General features: G+C 40.6%; 4 protein-coding genes across 7 annotated transcripts in view; all 4 read right to left on the bottom strand.

Moving 5' to 3' along the window:
- Window positions 1–11: 11 nt before the first annotated feature.
- LOC105230376 (retinol dehydrogenase 12-like) lies at window positions 12–1,627 on the bottom strand. The gene has a single exon (XM_049456052.1). The coding sequence runs from the start codon at window positions 1,210–1,212 to the stop codon at window positions 154–156; it is 1,059 nt and encodes a 352-aa protein (XP_049312009.1). The 5' UTR covers window positions 1,213–1,627; the 3' UTR covers window positions 12–153.
- Window positions 1,628–1,765: 138 nt separating this feature from the next.
- On the bottom strand, window positions 1,766–4,036 carry LOC105230482 (retinol dehydrogenase 12-like). The gene has a single exon (XM_049456054.1). It carries the CDS (start codon window positions 3,001–3,003, stop codon window positions 1,948–1,950), a length of 1,056 nt encoding a protein of 351 aa, XP_049312011.1. The 5' UTR covers window positions 3,004–4,036; the 3' UTR covers window positions 1,766–1,947.
- Window positions 4,037–10,010: 5,974 nt separating this feature from the next.
- On the bottom strand, window positions 10,011–13,048 carry LOC105230375 (uncharacterized). Its single transcript, XM_011211111.4, has one exon. The coding sequence runs from the start codon at window positions 12,531–12,533 to the stop codon at window positions 12,093–12,095; it is 441 nt and encodes a 146-aa protein (XP_011209413.1). The 5' UTR covers window positions 12,534–13,048; the 3' UTR covers window positions 10,011–12,092.
- A 2,142-nt stretch (window positions 13,049–15,190) lies between these two features.
- LOC105230371 (serine-rich adhesin for platelets) overlaps window positions 15,191–21,844 on the bottom strand; it is a 20,035-nt gene continuing 13,381 nt past the window's right edge. For all 4 annotated transcript variants that reach the window (XM_049456617.1, XM_049456618.1, XM_011211102.4 and 1 more), the window contains 3 exons: window positions 17,555–21,336; window positions 17,393–17,489; window positions 15,191–17,326 (listed from right to left, as the gene is read on the bottom strand). In XM_049456617.1, coding sequence (XP_049312574.1) covers window positions 17,255–17,326; window positions 17,393–17,489; window positions 17,555–21,336 — 3,951 coding nt within the window. In that variant the 3' untranslated portion in view covers window positions 15,191–17,254. The remainder of the gene's footprint in view (window positions 17,327–17,392; window positions 17,490–17,554; window positions 21,337–21,844) is intronic.

Genomic DNA, 21,844 nt, shown 5'->3' with positions numbered 1-21,844 from the left:
AGCGTTGTCACTCTCAATGTTATTGTTGCTTTATAAAAAAAAACCAAATGTGTAATATGTGTATACTTATATATGCAGAGACTTAAAGTTAAGTAAATACAATCAATACGAAAGACCCGGTGGAATAGTGCGCTACCTTCCTGGGGCGAGGCTTTATTGATCCACCACTATTGTTTGCACCGCATTCGGCGTTCCTTGAAGGCCGACTAACTTTTCGCTCTCTTTCCATAACCATTCCGCCATCTCTTTGTCTTTTGCTTTCGGCAGCAGAGGCAAGCTGGTTGAGTCTGCGTAGAAGTCACCACTGCACTTCTCAAGCGCCGGATCTAATGCTACGCGCAATGTTGTCTGCGCACCGGCTTTGGGCGTTTTGACGAAGCAGCCAAATACGCGGAACCAAATGGCATTGAACCAGTGCGTAGAAATGCTATAGCGACCCAATTCAGTACGCACTATACCGGGATGGACGCAGTTGACGGTTACGCCAGTATTCCTAAGCATTTCAGCCAACTTTCGTGTGAACAGTATATTGGCCAACTTGCTTTGGCAGTAAGCACCCAGGAATTTTGAATAGTGCTTCTCACTGTTCAAATCGTCTTTGTTGATGCGTCCGCAGATGTAAGCCGCTGAACTTACCACTACAATGCGACTGGGAGCACTAGACTTTAAGCGTTCTAACAGTAAATTTGTCAACAAGAAGTGGCCCAAGTGATTGACACCAAACTGCTGCTCGAAGCCATCGACGGTGAGCTTGCGTGGTGTGGCCATAATGCCGGCATTATTTATAAGAATGTCCAAGCGTTGTTCCTCTGCTAGAAAGCGTTCGGAAAATTGGCGCACCGACGACAATGAGGCCAAGTCCAATGTGCGATTGAAGACGTTTTGGTTTTGTGTGCGTTCAATGATCTCCAAGCGTGCGGCCTCACAACGCGCAGCGTCACGGCAAGCCATGTAAATACGTCCACCTCTGCGTGCCAGCTCCATGGCAGTCTCTTTACCTATGCCCGTATTACAGCCTGTCACAATCACTACTTTACCATCGATGCGGGTCTTCTTGCGATAAAAGGGTCCCTGTACGCACTTGCGCAGCAACCACATGATCAATCCGATAACAAGGCAAAAGGCAAGTATGAGCACCAGCCAGGCCCATGGACCGCGAAAGCACAATGATTTTTCGTCGTCTTCCAAATGGCTGGGTACTTCGTCCGGCATATTCAGTGGCTTTATTCGTATATGATGTTGGTTTTCAACTAAAATGTCGTTTGTCGATTTGCGCGCTTGCGTTGTTTACTCACACTGCAACTTTCTTTTAGGCACCGTTACAGACAACTAACTGCCATCCACCAACTTCCATCATCATCACTGCACCACTTAGTCCAAGTACGAGTATGTTCGAATTTCAGTAGTTGCTTTCGAATTTCGCTTCGCTTTGTGACTTTCTTTTAATAACCTGGCTAATACACTGCCTACTACCACCAGCCGGCAACAACTAATGTCTTATCGCGGGTCTCTCACAGTGAAGATGGAATGCTACGAGCACAAACAGGCAAATACCAGTTTTGTTTTTGACTGTAAGAGCTCTAGCTCTCAACGGCTGTGGCACACTCGCAGCCCGGAATACATACATACATACATAATCTACGCCGAAACCGAGTTGATATTTGTCTTTGTTGTTTTTTCACATGCCATATTCATATAATTAACACTTAAATTCGCTAAAAGAACATGCAAAACATTATAAATTCGAAATACGGGTTCCACATTATTTTTAATTTTACATATATTTTTCGATCTGCTGATTATAAATGGAATTTTTATATATCTCAATACCTTTATTACCATAATTTACTTTTAATTCAATGCACCATTAAATGAACAAAGTCTTGTTGCCAACGCTGCGGCAGTCAGACAAAAATTCAATCTTCATGCGTCTGCCTTAACCTTGTCTCACACTGCGATTGTCTCAATGCGTTCGGTTCTGCTTAACCCAACCAACCGCTCACTCTCACGCCACAGCCAGTCAGCCATCTTTTTGTCCGTGGCCCACGGTGGTAGTGGCCATCGTATGTAGTAAGAGTAGTAGCTGCCTGTCGAGCGTTCCAAGCTCGGATCCAGCGCTAGACGTAGCGCGGTCTGTGCACCTGCTCGCGGTGTGCGTGCGACTAGTCCGTAAAGCTTGTAGATGATGTCCCACAGCCAAGCTGGCTTTTGGTTGTTGAACATTAATTTGGTATACACCATACCAGGATTGCAACAATTTACTGTTACGCTAGTACCGTCCAATATTTTCGCCAACTTGCGCATGAAAAGTATGTTTGCTAACTTACTGTTACTATAAGCGCCGAAGATCTTTGAATAACGCAGCTCACTGTTAAGATCGTCCTTGTTAATGCGTCCGAAGAGGTGCATGACGGAGCTCATTACGACCACGCGACTCGGCGCGGCTGCCTTTAGACGTTCAAGTAGTAAATTAGTGAGTAAGAAATGTCCTAAATGGTTGACGCCAAACTGGTACTCAAAACCGTCGGCAGTAAGTGAGCGTTGCATAGTCATAACACCTGCGTTGTTCACTAAAATGTCCAGTCGTTGTTCTTCCGCGTTGAAACGCGCTGCAAACTGACGCACCGACTCCAAGGAAGCCAGATCCAGGGTACGATTGTAGATTTGCTGATTGCCCGTGCGGTCAATAATATCCAGTCGAGTAGCCTCGCAACGCGCAGCATCACGGCAGGCCATATAAATGCGAGCGCCACGCCGCGCAAGTTCCAGCGCGATCTCTTTGCCAATACCACCGTTGCAGCCAGTGATAATGACGACCTTGTCGTCGATGCGATTGCGTTTGCGGTAGTATGGACCTTGTTTGATTTTGCGCAAAATATACAATATGCCAACTACGAGGAATGTTATAAGAAATATCTGTATGATCCAAGCCCAAGCGCCGTGGAAACATAATGTTTTCGGTGAATGCTTTGAGGGTGTATTCAGCACAAGCTCCTCGGTCATGATTAAGTGAAGCTACCACACTGCTGCTCTTAAGCAGCCTTACCCAAGACTGCGCTGCCTGAGTGAAAAAGTTGAACTAAATTTCTAAATCGGTGTCGTTTTAAGTTTACTGATTTTTTTGGTAACATTCATATTTTAGAGCTCGATACACGAACCAACCCACACAACTGCTATTTTCAGGTATTTAAGGAGGCGGTTGCCTTGACCGACGACGTGTCACTTTTGTCCGAGTACTTTAACCGTTGCATCAAATACTTGGCCCTCGTCTAATACATTATTAAGCATTGCGTGTCTATAGCTTCAGGCATTTTCGGTACTTAAAATTTCTACCAAAAAAAATTCGGAACTGAAGGGAGGGAAGCATTGGGTGTAGCTGTAAACACCATCATTTTTCATAATTAAAAATAATTAAGCCAATTTAAAAACCCTACCGTCGCTGCTCTTTGCGGCGCTTACTTACATTGCTTCGAAAAAAGTTATAAAAGAGTAAAATATTTTATTTGCCTTATTTAATGACTGGTCGAGGTGAATAACATTTATGTGTTTCTGTTTTGATTCTGCATTTGAAGTGAAAGTTGTTTTTTTATTGGCCACGTGTGCGGCTGCCGCACCCAACGACAGCGCCACAACGAATTTTATATCTTCAAATTTCTTTCCCTCATTCACTCTTCTCTTGTGCTCTTCTGAAGTTTAATTTTTTGTACATAGGTAAGCGTGCTCACAACCACGTGTAGTCACTGGTCGAAAGGCGAGCAACTGAGAACTCTATATAAGTCATAGTTTTGCCAAAATCATTTCTGGTGAAGCACTCCCTCACTTCCTAAGCCAACAGCTGACCATGAGCAGTATTATGCTGTAATGTCCTTGAAACATATATGTACTTGTCGAAGTTTCGTCATGAACTGGAATTGTGTGCCATCTCGCTCGCCACTGTAAGGCTTACGCACCGCATGGTGCCTTCCAGGAAGTTTAAACGCACGTTAGTGCGGTGTTGCAAAGTACACGCGTGACTTCCAACTACGCTGTTGGAACAGTCGTAAAGGGTGATTTTTTAAGAGCTTGATAACTTTTTTTAAAAAAAAAACGCATAAAATTTGCAAAATCTGGAAAGTCCAATTTTGGGCAACTTTTTCGAGCATTTCGGCCGGAATAGCCCGAATTTCTTCGGAAATGTTGTCTTCCAAAGCTGGAATAGTTGCTGGCTTATTTCTGTAGACTTTAGACTTGACGTAGCCCCACAAAAAATAGTCTAAAGGCGTTAAATCGCATGATCTTGGTGGCCAACTTACGGGTCCATTTCTTGAGATGAATTGTTGTCCGAAGTTTTCCCTCAAAATGGCCATAGAATCGCGAGCTGTGTGGCATGTAGCGCCATCTTGTTGAAACCACATGTCAACCAAGTTCAGTTCTTCCATTTTTGGCAACAAAAAGTTTGTTAGCATCGAACGATAGCGATCGCCATTCACCGTAACGTTGCGTCCAACAGCATCTTTGAAAAAATACGGTCCAATGATTCCACCAGCGTACAAACCACACCAAACAGTGCATTTTTCGGGATGCATGGGCAGTTCTTGAACGGCTTCTGGTTGCTACATTGGAAAACAAGCCCCATTTCCAGTGGAATACACTTGGGGGTGTTGCTTGCCACTGCTTCGTCAAAGTGCTTGTGCCGTGACGAGGGCGGCGACCTCACTAACGCTGATGTGCTGCTCTGCACGTACACCCAACCCAGTGACGTGGCAAGTGGAGCAAATCTGTTGCAAAGCGGAGTGTAACAGTTTCCTAGTTCTCGTAATTTTCGCTATTTTTTGTCGTACTTTTTCGGCTATGCGCTTTTATAGCCCCCCGCCTTCGCAGCTGAGCGCACTCGCCTGCTGGTTTGGCGTTCGTGGTTATCGACCGAACTGAGTGTAGGTCATGTCGCTTGTTGCACTGTTGGAAGTTTCGCTTTTTTTCGGGGACAGTGCGTTCCAATTCGGCGATTTAGGGGTGCGAGGTGCGGCATATGCCTTACGGTTCGCAAAATATTTAGAAGGTATGTATACAGTGACGGATATGATACCGTCTCCCCTCCTTTCTTTCTAAATTCAGCATTCGAGTGACTTCGTCTAAAGTATTTTTACGCTTTTGACTCGCTTTTATTTTTGGTGGATATTTGTAGTGATTAAATGTGTTGCTGTCTTTCTACGCTGTCATTAAAGGCTTGTAATTTACGAATTTTAATTGTCGTGCGGCTAAGCTTTGCATGCCACTATATTCACATATGTACATATCTACATACACATTTCAGTGATTTCAGTGCATGTCACGCCATTTTGCGTCAATTAGCGAACGCTTGTGGTTTAGGTCGCTTTTCTAGAGTTTCACTGCATTTCTCTGCCCAACTATTCTGTTTTCCCCTTTGAGTTGGCTGGCCGCCCATTTGGCGGGGCGCTGCAGTCAACGGCTGTTATTCTCAGACCATTTTGGCAGATCGAAATGCGCTGGCTTTTGTTATTGCCAAACAATTTAAAAAATTAGTTGCGTCAAACGTCATTAAATTGCACTCACAACCGCCACCCAAACGCCACTAACGTAGGCAAACAATTTGGCATGTCAATATGTGTAATTAACAACGTACATATATATGTACAATATGTATACTATTCTAATTTAATTAACTGCTTGCGAGTAGTTTGCAAAATAAAAGCGATGCCGTGCGCAAGTAAATAACTATTTTGTTGTTGTTGTTTTTCTGGTTTTTTTGTGAAAATGACATCTGTATGTAAATAGTGTGTTGTTGTTCACTGCTTGGTTGTGACAGCTGGCGCTCAACAGCGAATCAAATACATCAAAAGATGGCAATTGAAATGGGAATTTGGGTGTTAGAATGATACCTTAATTTCTGCTAATTGTTCTTGTTTTGCCATGCACGTGCTATTTGTGTGTTTTGTGCTGAAAAGTGAGTGCAACAAGCGTGTGTGTTTACTGCGAAGGCCAAACTCATACACTGACACATCGCGGTGCATAGCTCACCTTGAGCGCAATCGCATGCACGCCTCGCATATTCGCAAGCTGCTATTTCTAATTTGCATGTACTATATGTATGTAGGTATGTATGTATCGACAACGCTTTCAACCGCACTTGCAAGTTTTCACTTGTCGCCAGCGTCTTGTCTTCTAAGCCTGAGGTCTCGTGCCTGGCGGCATACAATGTTGTGCTACACTGCAAATAAGCCGCTCAACTCGTGTCTGCATTTTGACTCATACCTGTGGGCAGCATTCGCCTGTTTATACAAAATATTCGCATGAATTCGCGATTTTATTGCCTACGAAAGATGCAAATTGCAAATTCAAACGGTGTGTAAGAAGACTTACTTAACGGCCACGCGTACAGACATATGTACATACATATGTACTTATGTATACATACATATATACTTATTTATGTATGCAGGCGCTATATTCATACTTTCTATTAATAAGCATTGCTATTTTCAAAAAGGCGCGAATGGCTATATAAAATCATTTACGAATACACGTTGCTTATTCATTTACGATGTATATATACAAACATACAAGTATATACATACATACATATGCATATTTTGATTTTTTTGATTACTGCAAAGTGCAGCAGCCCTGCGGAAATTCCGCAAACAAAGGCTGACCGCTGCATGCCGAGCATTTGTAAATAATATTTTATGCATCTTACATCTTCCGCCATAATATGAAGGAGCTTTCAGTGTATTTTTTATTTATGAGTGGTTTTTACCATCCTATCTTCTAAATTGGTTCGAACTGAATACAGTGTGCTAAATTTTACTAAAATCGGTGCAGTAGTTTAAGAGTCCATCGCCGACAAACAACGTGACACGTTATTTTTATACGCGAACTAGTTCCTCAGTTTTAAAGATATTGGTCTGAAATTTTGCACACGTTCTTTTCTCACCAAGAAACTGCTCATTTGTCGAAACCGGCGATATAGAATCACTATAGCATATAGCTGCCATACAAACCGAACGATCTGAATCAAGTTTTTGTATTATATAAACAAGTTTTTAATTTAATGAGAGATCTTCACGAAATTTGGCATAGATTCTTATCTAAAGCAATAATGTAATCTCTGCAGAAATTATTCAAATCGAATCAATATAGCATATAGCTATCATACAAACTAAATGATCGGAATAAAGTTCTTGTATAGAAAAATTTTTCATCTGATGAGATATCCTTTCGAAATTTGGCATGGTTTATTGTCTAAGGCAGTAGTACAATCTACGAAAAAAATATTCAGATCCACCTACCACGGCACATATGTATATATGTAGCTGCCGCATAAACTAACCGTTTGAAATCAAGATCTTATAGGCCGTTCTCACGACAGTCGGGTCTACGTACCCGAAACGGACCCAGATTTTTTCCGGCCAAGGACTGTCAACTCGGCAGATATCTGGCGTTACAACAACTACAAGATGTTATGAGGAATCTATTGTATTTGCAGCCGAAGCTAACGTTTTTTCTTTTTTATTGCGCGTAACTGCGAATTAATGAAATACCATAGCCAACAAATAGCTGTGTGTTTTGTAATACAACCCTTTTCACACCCATTTCCGCATTCTGTATCAAATTGCAGCAAGTACCTTGATAAAAAGACCTAGAAATGCTACATATGCGGTCTTTTTGTGTGGTCACTCTCGACATTGGACTTATTGGACTTGCTTAGGTCACCATTGCGGCAACAGAGTGGTGGAATTTATCCTAATTGTTTTTTTTTTTGCTAACATTTCACATAGTCCAATCACACTTTCTTTCACTTTACAAAGTCTAATTACAGCTAGGCCACTCATAAAAGTAACTGTAAGCTTGCGAAAATTCTGTGTTTCAACGGCTGCTGAACATATTTTGTTATCTGGCTCATTTATTCCACTGGTATTATAAATTTATGCACATTAACATACATACATATGTACATAGACGTATTTTGTTGAAAGTAGCTTTTGCCTTTTTCATACACTCGCGCGCAAAGAATGCGGAAAGCCAGATTCTAGCTTCATAGCGCTTGCAATTTCCAACATCTGCAGAGGCCGGCTGCCAATTAATATGCGACGCTATCTATTGGCGGCAAATAAAAAGTGTATAGTATAACTGTAATATATGAGTACAGGCGAGTTTATTTGATTCACATTTATTAAATCATAAATCACAAGAGAAACAACGCAATATGACTGGTCTAAATCGAGATACAATATTTGTGTGCGTCAAATTGATAAAATTGTGTGCATGAAAAGCGCGTCCAAGCGCTGTCATCTAATTGCAATTTGCTTTTACTGTGCACTTTATTGGCACTATACTGTCTTTATTTGCATATTGTCATGCACATTATGGATGTGTGTGCATTTAGCCTCAAGGTGGGTGCTTACATGAGCGCCCTTTAATCAGTCAAATGTTGGAGAAGTCAGTAAGCGCTGGAAAATTGCAGTTCAAGTTTGTTAAAGCTGCGGATTGTGATTGCCAGTGGGTAAAGAAGTCAAGTTAAATTGCTGCGACACATGAGACTTCTTACATAATTAGAAGTAAACAGCTGGCTTTCAGTATTTTATGAAGGCCATTTGGCGGTTACAATAAGCTATAGTAGTTTTTCTTTATTGTCTAGATATGACAAACTTGAACTCAACAACTCAATTGAAATAATTTCGTGAATTTTTACCGATTTAGATTTATTACAGTCGGCACTCGTCTCATTAGCGCCACTGGCATCTACATATAACAGTTCCAGTACATGTTGATATGTATCTTTGCATTAGCATAATATATTTTTGAATAACAACATTTTAAATGGCATTACATTCGACATGCATGTTTACCCACTTCATAAGCCTTGCATAAAAAAAAAATAAATTTGTTTAGAAATTCGAAGACACTTTTTCGACTACCCAATATATAGTTTTCTAGTAAAATTCAGTGTATATCCCCACCTCTATTTTAAGGGATTTAAGTTTACTTCGACTCTCAAAAAAGTTGATTCGAATTGCCTGTACTTTCATCGAATTCAGTTAGTTCAACATATTGTCACAAACTTATGTACATGCATGTCCATATGTATGCGGGCACATGACATTAAATTTTTAAAATTACACAGGCTCTACCACATGCATTTCATCTATTAACGAATGCAAATATATGTAGTACGTATGTATGTACTAATCCTTTTGAGCGCACATCAATCTTTTCCATTTATATTCAATTATCTAGTCATATGCACATACATATATACATTTATTATGCAATCGAAAGCTTTGCTGTAAGTTAGTTGGAAGCAGTGTGACAAATGTATATGCAGGCCTTTGAATGCCCCCCATTGACTTTGGGGGGCATAACGTGCGAAACTGGGTGAAGGCCAGCAAGCATTATTAAAACATGTCTATAAATGTTTGCATGTACGATGTATTGCCAAGGTTTAGTGAAGCAGTATTTAACTACTAAGCGTTATTCTAACAAGCGACGCAACAATTTGCATTTCATACTAAAACTCAGCCTGTATATTCCTTTGTAAGGGACTTGTCTTAGCAAAGAAGCAGCGTCCTTGTCAGCTTTCGTTATTAATTATAATTACTTTTTATTTTCAAAAAATGTGACTAAAGCGAAATTTAATACAAAAACCAAGTAAAGCAGCTGTGCTATTCTAGTATTGACAACCAGTTCAGAATACCACCACTTATTATTATGCGAGGTTACTCCGTTCCGCTCCCTTCGTTGTGTTCGGTTTCATTTCATGCCGTGGTCAATATGACTTCATGATTTTGTGCGGCAGCGAAAGCAAATCGCAGGTGCTATTAGTGCTGTTGGACGCGATTATTGATTACCGTTAAGCTGTGTTGTAATTATATGTTTCTACCACACCATTTTGCCCTTCACCATACTATCTATGGCGTTAGCTGCATGATATACCAGTAAACTGCCGAAATAACCTTTGAATCCTTGCATCCTTGTATATCAAACTTTTTATTTAAAATCAAAATCGCATATTTTGTTGTATTAATAAGTATTTATTGTTTTATTTTCTTTTTTTTTTCATAGGAATATTAGAAACAAATTCTTATCGTCTATGGTATACGTTATGCTTAAGTATATTTTGTGTAGACATGTATAGGTTGTATACATTTAAAGCATTTCACTTAACAAATATTTTCATTTTAAGCAAACTAACTGTTTTTAAGTTACCTCATACATATTTGTATATATAGATTGATGTATATTTAAGTAAAATTCAACATTCATAAATTATATAAAGCAGAAAACTCTAAGTTATACTTGGCAAGTCCATTTTTTTTTATACAAAGTTCACACTATAACTAGCAGCTAGTAAATATTTAAAATTTGTTTCTTTTTATTTATGAACTATAAATGAACTGTTGCGAACACTGGAACTCGGTTTTTTCGTCTCTTGGTTTTTAAGATAATATTTTTCTAACCCAAGCTCCACATTTTCGCAAAAGTTCGAGTATAGTTTTACAATATGTTTAAGAGTCTTGTATGCGAATTATTTTTCTAATTTCTCTACAGCGCAATTCGGAAATGGCAGTTTCAAAGTTGTATAGTTTTCGTTTTTTCTAAGAAATTTGGAAGCATTTTTCCCTGAAAACCGTTTGAAACTTATTTTTTATTACTTCTCACCCCTTTTGATAACCGGCTTCCCACTAATTAGTACATTTTGTTGTAAATTCAATTAATAAAATTTAAGTGAACTAAATTTATTCGCTGTCACTAACACAACCAGTATCTCATATGGTTTCATATCACACTTTATATAATAAAATTTTAATATAAAAATCTGTTGATTAAATTAGTATACTTTCAAAGATCAAATAGTTGATACAAATGTTTTTCATAAAATATAACTATTTTATTTGTTGAATGCAAAAATATACCCTGTATCTATAATATATGTTTTTGTGTGATATTGCCTTACCAGACGTCGAATGAGCCCAAAAATAGCCAGTGTACCGATCGCTGTTGCCTGTGAAATTTCGCAAATGAGCACCGTTGAAGCGCATTTTTCTTTTCAACTAGCTGTCACCATTGCATTCGTTTGCCCAGATTCAGCTATTTACAAAATTTTTGGGCTGCTTGCCAATTTGCACAGCAAATTTCATGGCGCGCTCCCTCGTCTGTCTAGTCACCGCTTCTTTTCCAATTACCAATGCGGCTGTGACCTTGCATTTGTGTTGGTCGCGTCAAGTACTGTGTAGCCATAGTATGTCGCTACTGTGACAGTCTTCGCTTCCACTTTTCCTCCGCCTTGTTTCGCTCAACTAAAAGCAATGCGTACCAAACATCTAAAGCCAACATTGCTGCCACACGAAACCCAAAATATAGCTGAAAGCATGCAAAGCCTGTTCTGGTGCGTTCATGTGGGCTTATCCTGGCGCGCTCTTCGAACTGAATCGTGAGGTTGAGCGGCGTAGGAAATGCAGTCGTTTACGTGTTTTTCGACTGCGACCAGTCGCTTCCGCTTGTTTTGGTTTCTCTGCAGTTTCCGTAGTGGCGCCTGTTGTTGTTGGAGTTTTAGTGCGTTTCTGCTGTAGCTTCTTGCCCGTTAGCAATTGACGTCTGTCGCCACCGCCAAACAAGCTTGATCCATCCGAGCTAGAGTATAGCTCAATTGTCGACGTGGCGTCTATTTGCGTAACGATCGAGTGCTGCTCAGCGGCAGAGAGTTGCATTTTAGCGAATTTCTTATGGCAACGCTTGAGATTTGCACGCGTTAGCGGCGCCGTGATGCGCCGCCCCAAATGTGCGGCCAGCGAACTGGGCGCTGCATTGACATTGCTATCTTCGAACTTGGGCCAATCCTCTGCATCTTCAACGACATCTGCTGCAACGATATCGCTTTCCTTGTGGGTTGTGGCGGTATCCGCCGACGCGCAGTCAACATCGCGTGCGGCCGACTGTCGTCTGCTTGCTCTACCTTCCGGACTGTCGGCCAACGAACGCTGCTGCGTTTCCCTATTGTGTTTAAAATTATTGTTTTCTGCTTTTGTTGTGCTGCCATCTTCATTAGGATAGCTGCCGCTACTGTTGCTGTTGTGTAGAACGCTTTCCCGTTCTCATGAACGCTTGGCACTGTCCTTGCGAAAGGACTTGCGTAGCTTATCGACCAAACGCAAATGAAATTTCGTGATATCGTTCTGGCTTTCCGTCGTATTTATTGTCTTGGGCGGACTGGAGGCCTGGCTAAAGGAACGTGTAGGCGAAAGAGCACCAGCGGCAGACGAGTGCGAGGTTCGCGATGCGTTGCGGGGAAAGGCGCGCGATGACTGACAACGCTGCATCTGCATGCGATAGGTGTGTGAAGGTGATGTGGCGAAGCTCTCGGACTTGCATTCAGACACTTTGCGGACACGTCCATTGGCCGGCACACCCATGGCGGAAGACAGTGTGGGTGCGCCACCATTTGAGCTGGTTGTGGAGCACTCCGATGTTTTTCGTGAACGACTATCCTTATAGATATCGTAATTATTCTTCATGACAGGCATCATAAAAGCCATTTTGAATTTGAATTTAATTTGTGCAAATCGCGATTTCAATGAATAAGTTAGCGAAAATTATTAACTAAACTGCAAAGGTACTCCACCAAAGCGAAGTTAATAGTTTTATTTGCGTTTGTTCTGTTGTGAGTGTTCTTCTAGAACCTTCCAATGACTTCGTTTCGCTTCACTTTTCCAGTGACGAATTGCAATGCACTTCGTTTATTCTGTTTTAAATTCTTATTTCGACGAAGCGGTTGTCATAAACATACATACATATGTACAAAATCAGTTGCACTTCTACACTTTATATCTTTACTTCACAATGTCTTTTGTTGCTCTTATAGTTGTATATAATATGCGTATGTACAAGATATTCACAATAAAGTTAGATAGTATATAAGTCACTTTTAACCAGTTCGTTTTGTTTTGCTGGCGATTTTCTAATTTTCTTAGTCTTCACTATTTCTATTTTCCGGCGTTTTGTTCTTATCTGCTCAAGAGTTCGACTCCGAATGAACGGCAGATGGTGGTGTGGTTGTATTTTATAGAAAATCCAACAATTGTGACGAACTGCAGTACTCCGTCACGGTAGGCTTGTGAGAGCAGCAATAGGTTGAAACTGAGAGCGCGAAATCGAAAAGGCAAAGCAAAAAGGCAAATTACAAACACGCTATGTATATATATGTATGTACTGTTGCAGCATATATCTTGCGGATGTACATAGTAGGTATGCGCATTGCTGAAAAATGCAGTTTTCTTATTTTCTCTATTGTTGATTTTCCGATGTAGCGTTGTGTGTTCATAAAATCGCTTGCCATTAGAGCGAATAGTTGGTGGTGGTTTGCCTAAGTACTTTGTAAAGTCGAATCTCGGAGAAACTTCTCTGACCGTTCTCTCCGAATTCGTTACACTGAGAAAAATAGAAAAATATTAGTTATAACTGTTTTCAAAATTTCAAAATTATGAGAAATTAATGATTGTTTTGAAATGTATAAACCGACTTCAATACTTCTTGTGGGGGACCACTTTCTGGGATTTTACCGCTAGAACTCGACTTTCCAAAGCAGTCGGTATCTCTTACACTATTTTCTAATCGCAAAATTTTCATTACGGAGTTACTGTTAATCAAGCTCCACTGTTACAATCAAAATGTAGGACGATTCGGTCAAAACGCTTGTTTTGGATTAATAATATGTATGCCATTCGAAGTCTATTGAGTGATCTGCACATCTGTCTATTCTATTGTTCCAAGAGTGCCACTTGCCTGACTGTGTCGTGCAAAATATAAGTTGCAAACTTTGGATTAATTACCACTTAGCGCTTGAAGTGCTCGGCACAGGCCTGATATCGGTCGGTGATCATCACAAGTCGGTGCGACTACAGCTGTGTTACACCGTCAATCACAGTCATCAAGTCTAACTGTTGCACATAATACAAAAACATACTGTAAGTACAAGTGAGTGCTTCTCCAACAAATTTGTTGTTGTACAGGTATGTTGTAGTAGGTCCATGGCAAGGGGTTAATGGTTTATGTAAGCATAGCAAATGTATAACTTAGCAACTCATTAGACACAGACACACACCGGAGTATTGAGTATGTACATTTATGGTAATATTTATATACATACATGCATATATACGAATGTAGAGCATCGAGTCGTTGTGCAGCCGATAAGTGATTGATTACGAAACCTCTTCAGGCTGTCAGCGCTCAAGTGGCGAAAACAAAATACTTGCAGATATTTTAAAACGATCAACAACGATATTTTTAAACAATGTTTTTCTTTTTTCGTTAGTATTTCAAAGAACGTTTGCGATTATTCTATTCGAACTATTTTAGTCGCGATAATTGGCCCTTAAGCAGCTTTAATTCAACTACATACTACAGACTGTCAGAAATGATCAACCAATGCAGATCTCATTGGCATTGATTCAATATTTCTGTAGGTATGTATGTAGCTGCAACGTTTCTGGTCCTGCTGCATGCAAAGTGATACCTTGAGAATTGTACTACATACATATGTACATATAATAAAATTGCATGTATTTACACACATAAATTGAAATTTGAGATAGAAGCCGCCATCCAGTTCAGCTTTTTGCATGGAACTCACGTTTGTGGAAAGTTTTTTTACTTACTCGTTGGCGCTTGTGAATAACGGCGTAGTTATTCGCACAATTTCGGCCTTTCGGCACGATAACTTTGCTAGAATCAGCCGGCAATCGCACAGAGCAGCCTTGACTACCTTGTAAGATTTTCAAAGTGAATTCTAAGTAAAACGCAAATGCTTGTTTAGTTGTATTTGTCATTTAATGTTTTTTCTGAGTTATACTTAAATGTATATAAGTTTTATATAATAATGAAGTGCATGAAGTCAATTACTTGCATATTATAAGTTCAAAATTTTGAAGCTTTTGCTTTACCTAATTCTTGGTTGGATTTTAACTAGAAATAAATAATAGTAAATACCGATTAACAACCTGTAATCGCTGCTTTAATTTTTTATTTATTTTTTTATTAATTTTTTTTTTCTTAGTTCTCGGATCGATACTTGATTGCTCGCATCTAAGTTTTCTCATTTGATTTATTGTTGATCCATTTATAATTTAATTTAATTTTTAAATAACCTTAATTGGTAATTAAATGCATTTCCAACAACTTAACTAATAATGTGTATGTATGTATGAGTACATACTCGTACGTATGTATGCATTTCGTCTGTAGTAATTCGAATAACATTTTAATTATTATCGTAATAATTTTAATGGGATTTTAAGGACTCCATGCGCATGCACACATCTTCCGTTTGACAATAGTGTAATGGTAGGTTCGGGTATGTGATTTCGTGGTACGCAAGTATGCTTTATCAAAATTGTCTGACTTATTAAAAAACTTTTTATATATATGAACGAATCGAATCGTTGACTAGATTGAAAAAAAAAATAACAAGCATTTAGGGGAATATAGAAACACGTTGCTAATTTTACGATTTTAAGAAAACTCTCGAACTGTATACATACATATGTATATAGTATGTTATCATCCAAAGTACAATTTTGGGAACTCAAAGTCCGCCTCTTCGCGGAGTGTCACTTATGATGGCAATAATGCATAACTTTTAACTTTTTGAATCCGTGGATCCGCTCCTGTATGTTATAAACGGAGCTGTGACATTTTGTTAGTTGAAATAGGAAATCGGATAGAAAAAGTTGTTTCGAAATGGAAATATTGATGCCAGTGTTGAATAGTGGTAGCATAGTTAGCCAAAACATAGCCCTAGAAAGCGAGAAATTTCGTACAATTTTAACCGAAGTTTAAGTAAGTGATTATCAGTCACTGTAGACACCAAACGCTTTATGCAGTGGCCTCAAACGAAGCTTGGATTACTTGAACGGGAAAGGTCAGATTTATAACACTAGTGCACATTTTTTAATTGTTTTCGCTTGGTGATTTAGCGAGAAGCCGGTCACCGTAGGTTTTTTCATTTTAATTTGGGGGAGGATTCATGGGTGCCTAGTACTCCTTCGGTTGCTCGTACGCTAACGTTACGGGGTTCAGGTTTTGTATGTTTTTACAAAAATACATGCATAAACATCTAGAACTTTGAATAGGATCTCTTTTGCTTACACTCTATTGAAAACAACAACAACAACGCTTACTTATTGATATTTTTCAAACAACTTTATCGGGTTCCGCACAATTCCTAATCCTAAAGGAGCCAGTAATATCATAAGAAGTTTTCAAATCTTAGTTTCAAATTCCATATGCTGCTAATCTGGTTGCTAATACTTTGATACTTTGGTTTTCTTTTATCTAATCCATCGAAGTTGGGAAACGGTTCATTAGCAAGAAAAAAATGTTCGAACATTGAGATGCTGTGATTATTTTGAGTTTTCGAAAGAATTCAGCTTGAATATTTCATTCAAAATGTGTCTTTGTCTGTTTGGTTTTAGTGTTTTTTCCTGTACACCAAAATTCATTAAAACTCTCATTTAACTAAGCTAATTCCATGTATGTACTTATGGGCAAGTAATTGGTACAATATGTATGTATGTATGTATGAATGTAATTTGAATATGTATTAATGTATGTATTGTATATACTTGTAGTTGTAGTAGTTATAAATATGTATGCAAGCACTAGCTGATTTCATATTTGTAAAGTGATTAATAACTTCTGATATTAGAGCTTAAACAATGTTCATATTATAAGTCTCTTTGTTCACAAGAAAAAGTATTCGATTTTCTATGTCACGCAAGGAACCCTGCAGAGATAGTAGCAGGAGCACGAAAATAACAAAATGCAATGCTTAATATTATAATAAACTGAGGAACTAAATTAAAAATTCCAAATATAGGATTGCCTGCTATCCATTCAATGTGCCTTGGTCCGATACCGGTAGCTGGCATTTTGAAATGATTAAAGGCTTAAGTTGAGATAAAGAATTAATCCTCCGTTAGATGGGTTTTTATACAAAAAACATTAACATATTCTAAGCATCTGGTCGCCTCAACAAAACCTCACAAATTTAACTATGTATTTAAATGTAGATATATATTATAAATATTTTACTAGCTGATTTTAAAGGATAACTACGAGTTAAAACCGCGCTAACAAAACAGAAAGGCATTCGAGTGTTATCTAAGTAAGCTAAGAATTCCTCATAAGAAATTTAACTTAAGAACTTAATACGCGTGAGTGGTGAATCCAGCAACTCGTTGTTGAATCTTCGACGGCCTCACTTGCGATTGTCTGGAAACTTTCGATTTCGAGGACTGTGCGAAACATCACGCCGCGGAAACTCGTCCAACTGCAAATAAAAAGCACGACCTTTATCAAGCTCGGATTTGTGAAAATAATTTTATTCTGTAAATACCTTGGAGGAACTTCCTTTTGAGCGACTTGAACTTGTCCGTCGCATTGGCACGTCCATCTCGTCATCCGTGTAGCAACTATACTCACGCGACGAATCACTAAAAACAAAAATGAGTTAATGGTATAGAAATCCATTTCGAGCAGTTGCTACCACAACAGTTACCTTGGTTCAATTCCATCTTGTGTATCGGGATCCAGTAATGGCAACATGTCCTCTCCTTGTTGTAGCAGATCAACACTGGTTATGGATTTGCTGCTTGTGACACCCTCCACCTCATCGTCTGCAATGGCCGCGCTCGCGTTGTCGTCCGCTCCGGCGCCTGTGCCACCTTCACGTTTGGCTTCATGACACTCACATTGACAATCCTCCGGCTTTACATAGTTGTAATGAATTTTGCCATCCATTGTCACATCAGGTTGTGCTTGTTGATGGTCATGTCCATGACCATGTGTATGCATCTGGGGCTGCGATATATGTTGAACACTCGATGTGGTGGCATGAACTCGGCTACTGCTGGTGCTAGTTACTACACCATCTTTGGGTAAAGCCGTGATTCGTTTTGGTGGCTTGCGCTTTTCTGGTATGTTTTCGAAATCTATCCAGTGTCCGGAGAGTTTTCGTTGTGTTGTTGTGGTGCCCGACGTTGGTGTGATTTGTGTTTGCGTGGTCTGCACGGTAGTTGTTGTTGCTATGCTTACAGCAACTTTGGTTTTGATTTCCAATTCGGGTTGTGTCTGCTGCTGCAGCAATTGTTTATTGGAGTCCTTACGTTCCAAATTTGACGAAGTAGCACGAAGACCTTCTTCGGCAAACTCAAACCAGGATTTGCCGCTGGTATTAGATGGTCGTCGAGGGGACTTTGCGCTTTGTACTCGCTCTTTTGTAGAGTCTTTTCGTGGCAAACTTATTCGGAGTTTTTCACCACGAACTGGAACTGAACCGCTAAGTTCATATGTTTGTTCCTGAGGTGTAACTATTCCACAATATTCCTCTAAGTGTGAAGGATTCAGTGGTGTAGTAGAGCGTGGTCGTTCCACGGGACATGTTTTCAATTCCATATTGGCTCGATCTTTCATGGGAACAAGTGGCACACCATGTGCACGTTCCTCTGGTAACGTGGTTGGCACATAAGGAAGCTCGTCAAAAGACTCTTGCGACACGAGTCCTGTGCTTTCGTGATCTTCAATTGTCCCAACATGACGAGGCAAATGCCGGCGCTTAGGATCGGCTGCAGCTGACGAGCCGCCAGCTAGATCCGAGTCTCGTTCGCTTTCAGATGATTCGACTGGTTCATCGGTTGAAGGCATTGATTGTCTTTCTGTTCCGACATGAGAGCCTTGTGAGCGACGTGTGGGTGTAGAGGTTCGTGGTGGTTTAACGGGCGTTTGTTTTCCGGAGCGATCTACTGGTGACTGTGATTGTGAGCGCGGTACACGTTGTGTGGGCGTTGGCGAACGACTTCCAGACACGGATGGAGCAGTTGGGGGAGGTGATGGTGAAGGAGCTGTAGATGGTGGTGGTGGTTGAGGCAGTGTCGGTTTCCGTTGCTGATGTTGTTTTGATAACTTTTGGTCGTCACGCTGTTCTGCGACGTGAACAATCGTATCCTCCGTGCTGTCACCATGTTTTGGTTCCGAAACACTTTGCCTTTTAGGTTTTCGTGGCACATTCTCATGATACTTTTTTCGCACATCGAAATTTTCCAAGTAACGTGAATGTCGTTGATTCACAATCCCACCACCAGCATCTGCATCGTCTTCGGAAGTAGAGCGTGATTTTCTCCGTGGTTGCTCATGTGATTCCTTACGACGCATAACCACTGCAGTCACTGTTGTTTGCACAATATGCTTTTCGTCTTCTGATGTGGAAATCGATTTCTGCCGCCGAGCTGAAATCTCCGTAGAGCTCCGTCGTTTCGGCGGCAATTTCACAGACTCTTTAGATTCTTGTATTTTTGTTGAAGCATTCAATTCCACTTCTTCCTCTGAGCGACGGATTACTGTGCCTTGCCTATGTAAAGTCTCTGAGCCAGGGCTTTCTATTATTGTCTCTTGAACCTGCTCTGAAAGTTGGCTGGATTGACTTTCGGTTTTAGAAATACTAAATTGTGTAGAAAATATTGGATCCTGACTACCTGAACCTAAACGTGTGGTGAAAAGTAATCGACGCTTTTCTTTTGTATGTTCATTTTCAGGCTGAACTTGTGTAATGTTTACATTGACTGTAGCTACAGTCTCAACGATCTTCGTCTCACCGCCACTATCCACAGAGGGTAAACGATGAATTTCAGCTTCCGCTGCCATGCCATTTTCTTGCACCACATTTTCTTTAACATTGGCCAAATTTGAACGAATATTGACTTTTATAGCACTTGCGTAGCTGGTTTCAGAACCAGCTGTCTCCTGTGAGTCCTGTGAGCTGTACTTGTTCACTTCCAGACTCCAAGTACGTTCTTTATTGTCATCTTCTTGCGAAAGAGTGTGTATTGCATCAAGATTTTCAAGGCGTTGTAGTTTTTCCACCTGTTGTGAACGTGGTTGCGATTGGCCACTGCCTGAAGATCCACTTCCTGAACCTTTACGAGCGCCCACTGGTTTCAAAGCAGCAGCGGCCGCTGCAAGCTGGCTAGCAGTTATTGCAGTTGGAACCGGACGCATCGGCTCGGCATTAAGTTGTTGGATACCGTGCAATAGCTTGCGTGCTTCTTTTTCCTCTGGTGGGGTATGAAGAGGTATGTGTATTACGCCTTCCACAGGTTCATCGTAATAACGTAACCTACTGGCAGGGCGAGATCCACCTCCAGTGGTAGTCGATGATGGAGTGTGTGACTTACTGCGCATTTGTTGCATCTGTTGCTGAAGCTCATGCCCATCGATAGGTGAGGAGCTCTTCGAAGACTTAGCATCGGCGCCTGCATTACTTCCACGTTTCCCTGGTTTGAAAATCGCTAAAACGGATTTCTGTTTACTTGGTGTAACGTTTTGTGACTGTGGCGTCGGGCGTTCTTTACTTTTACTGCGGGATCGTGAACGTTCACGGGGTGAATCAGGTGAGTCTTTACCGCCTAGTCGAAACAGCGAACTAAATGAACTCTTTCTCGAAACTGAAACAGTGGCTGGTGAAGGTGAACGACTACCGTGTGTATCCTTAGTCAATGCACCGTGTCGCGTGGGTTTAGGACTAGCCGTGGGTGTAAGCCGATTTTCATCCACAGCGGTCCGACCTAAACTTAATGAAGCAGGTTTCTTTTGACTTCGCGAATAAAGTGGAGCAATGCTGTTAGGAGCCTCCACAATTTTCTCATGGGGGGCAATACCTTTGTCGTTATACATGTAGTCAGGCTTCAGGTTAATGCGTATATACTCGGTGCCGCTGGGTGTTTTTCCAATTACCATTTGTCCAGGGCTTTTACTACTTCTTCGCTGAGCCCCCATAACTGGCTTTGCAACACCACTAGGTGCAATAGCTACGGCATTGGGTCGCTCTGCTTTCTTAGTACTTTTCATTGGCGGTTTAGCTTCACCGTTTGAAAGCGATATCGGCTTCTTCTTCGGTGAACTCTCCACTGTAATACCTTCCGCCAACACTGCCTGTGTTGGATCGTGCTTACGTGACAGCAAAACTTGTTCAAGTAATTCAACAGTCGGTGGTTCAATGGTGGTTGAAACTCGACCGTCCACTACGTTTTCCAAAGGCTTTGGACCACAAAATGATGTCTCCAAAAGCATGCGATGAGGTGAAGGCGAACGTGAAACGCCCGATACCGCTGAGAGTCGACTCACAGCCGAACCCTGACTGCCAACGCTAGATATGCGACTTGTGCGTCCGGAAATACAAAGCAATGCAGCGACCTCGGAACTGGCCGAGTCTTTACGCTGGTGCTGTTGCAAATAGCTTTGATGATCGTCGAATTTGAAGATGTGCGGGGAGGAGCGTTTTACTTGCTAAAAAAACAAAAACAATGTAAGTGGAAAAGCGGAGAAAGAACAGCGAAAGAAAATAAATGATTGCAAATATGTTCAAAATCGGTTGCTCCACCTGTACCTGTAGTCTACAAGCTTAACATCAGCTCCCCCTAGTAGGCGACCACTTACAATTGAATTTTAATTACCAAAGCAAAGACAAGTGGTCTTACTGACAGACAAGCAATACAATAAGTTGTCAAGAACCGCTGCAGAAATTCTGCGACTCACTGCCACGGAATAGCAGACAACGTCGTAAACGATACCCAGTCTATGTTGGCGGTTGATGAATTTACAAAACTCTGGCAGACAGTTCGATAGGACACAAGCGAGATAAGTGAATGAAACAGATAAAGAGCAGAGAAACATTGCTGACTTATTCAATTAAGGACAAACAGTAAACTGAGGCGAGGACTACAACAAACAAAAAAATGAAAGATACAAGAGTAGAATATGAAGGCGAAATTAAGTTATAAAAGTCTTGATGAAG

This window comes from Bactrocera dorsalis, chromosome 4 (genome assembly GCF_023373825.1).
Source record: "Bactrocera dorsalis isolate Fly_Bdor chromosome 4, ASM2337382v1, whole genome shotgun sequence".
Taxonomy (NCBI): Eukaryota; Metazoa; Arthropoda; class Insecta; order Diptera; family Tephritidae; genus Bactrocera; species Bactrocera dorsalis.
Note: the sequence above shows the minus strand (reverse complement) of the source record. Positions and strands in the feature narration are given on the sequence as shown.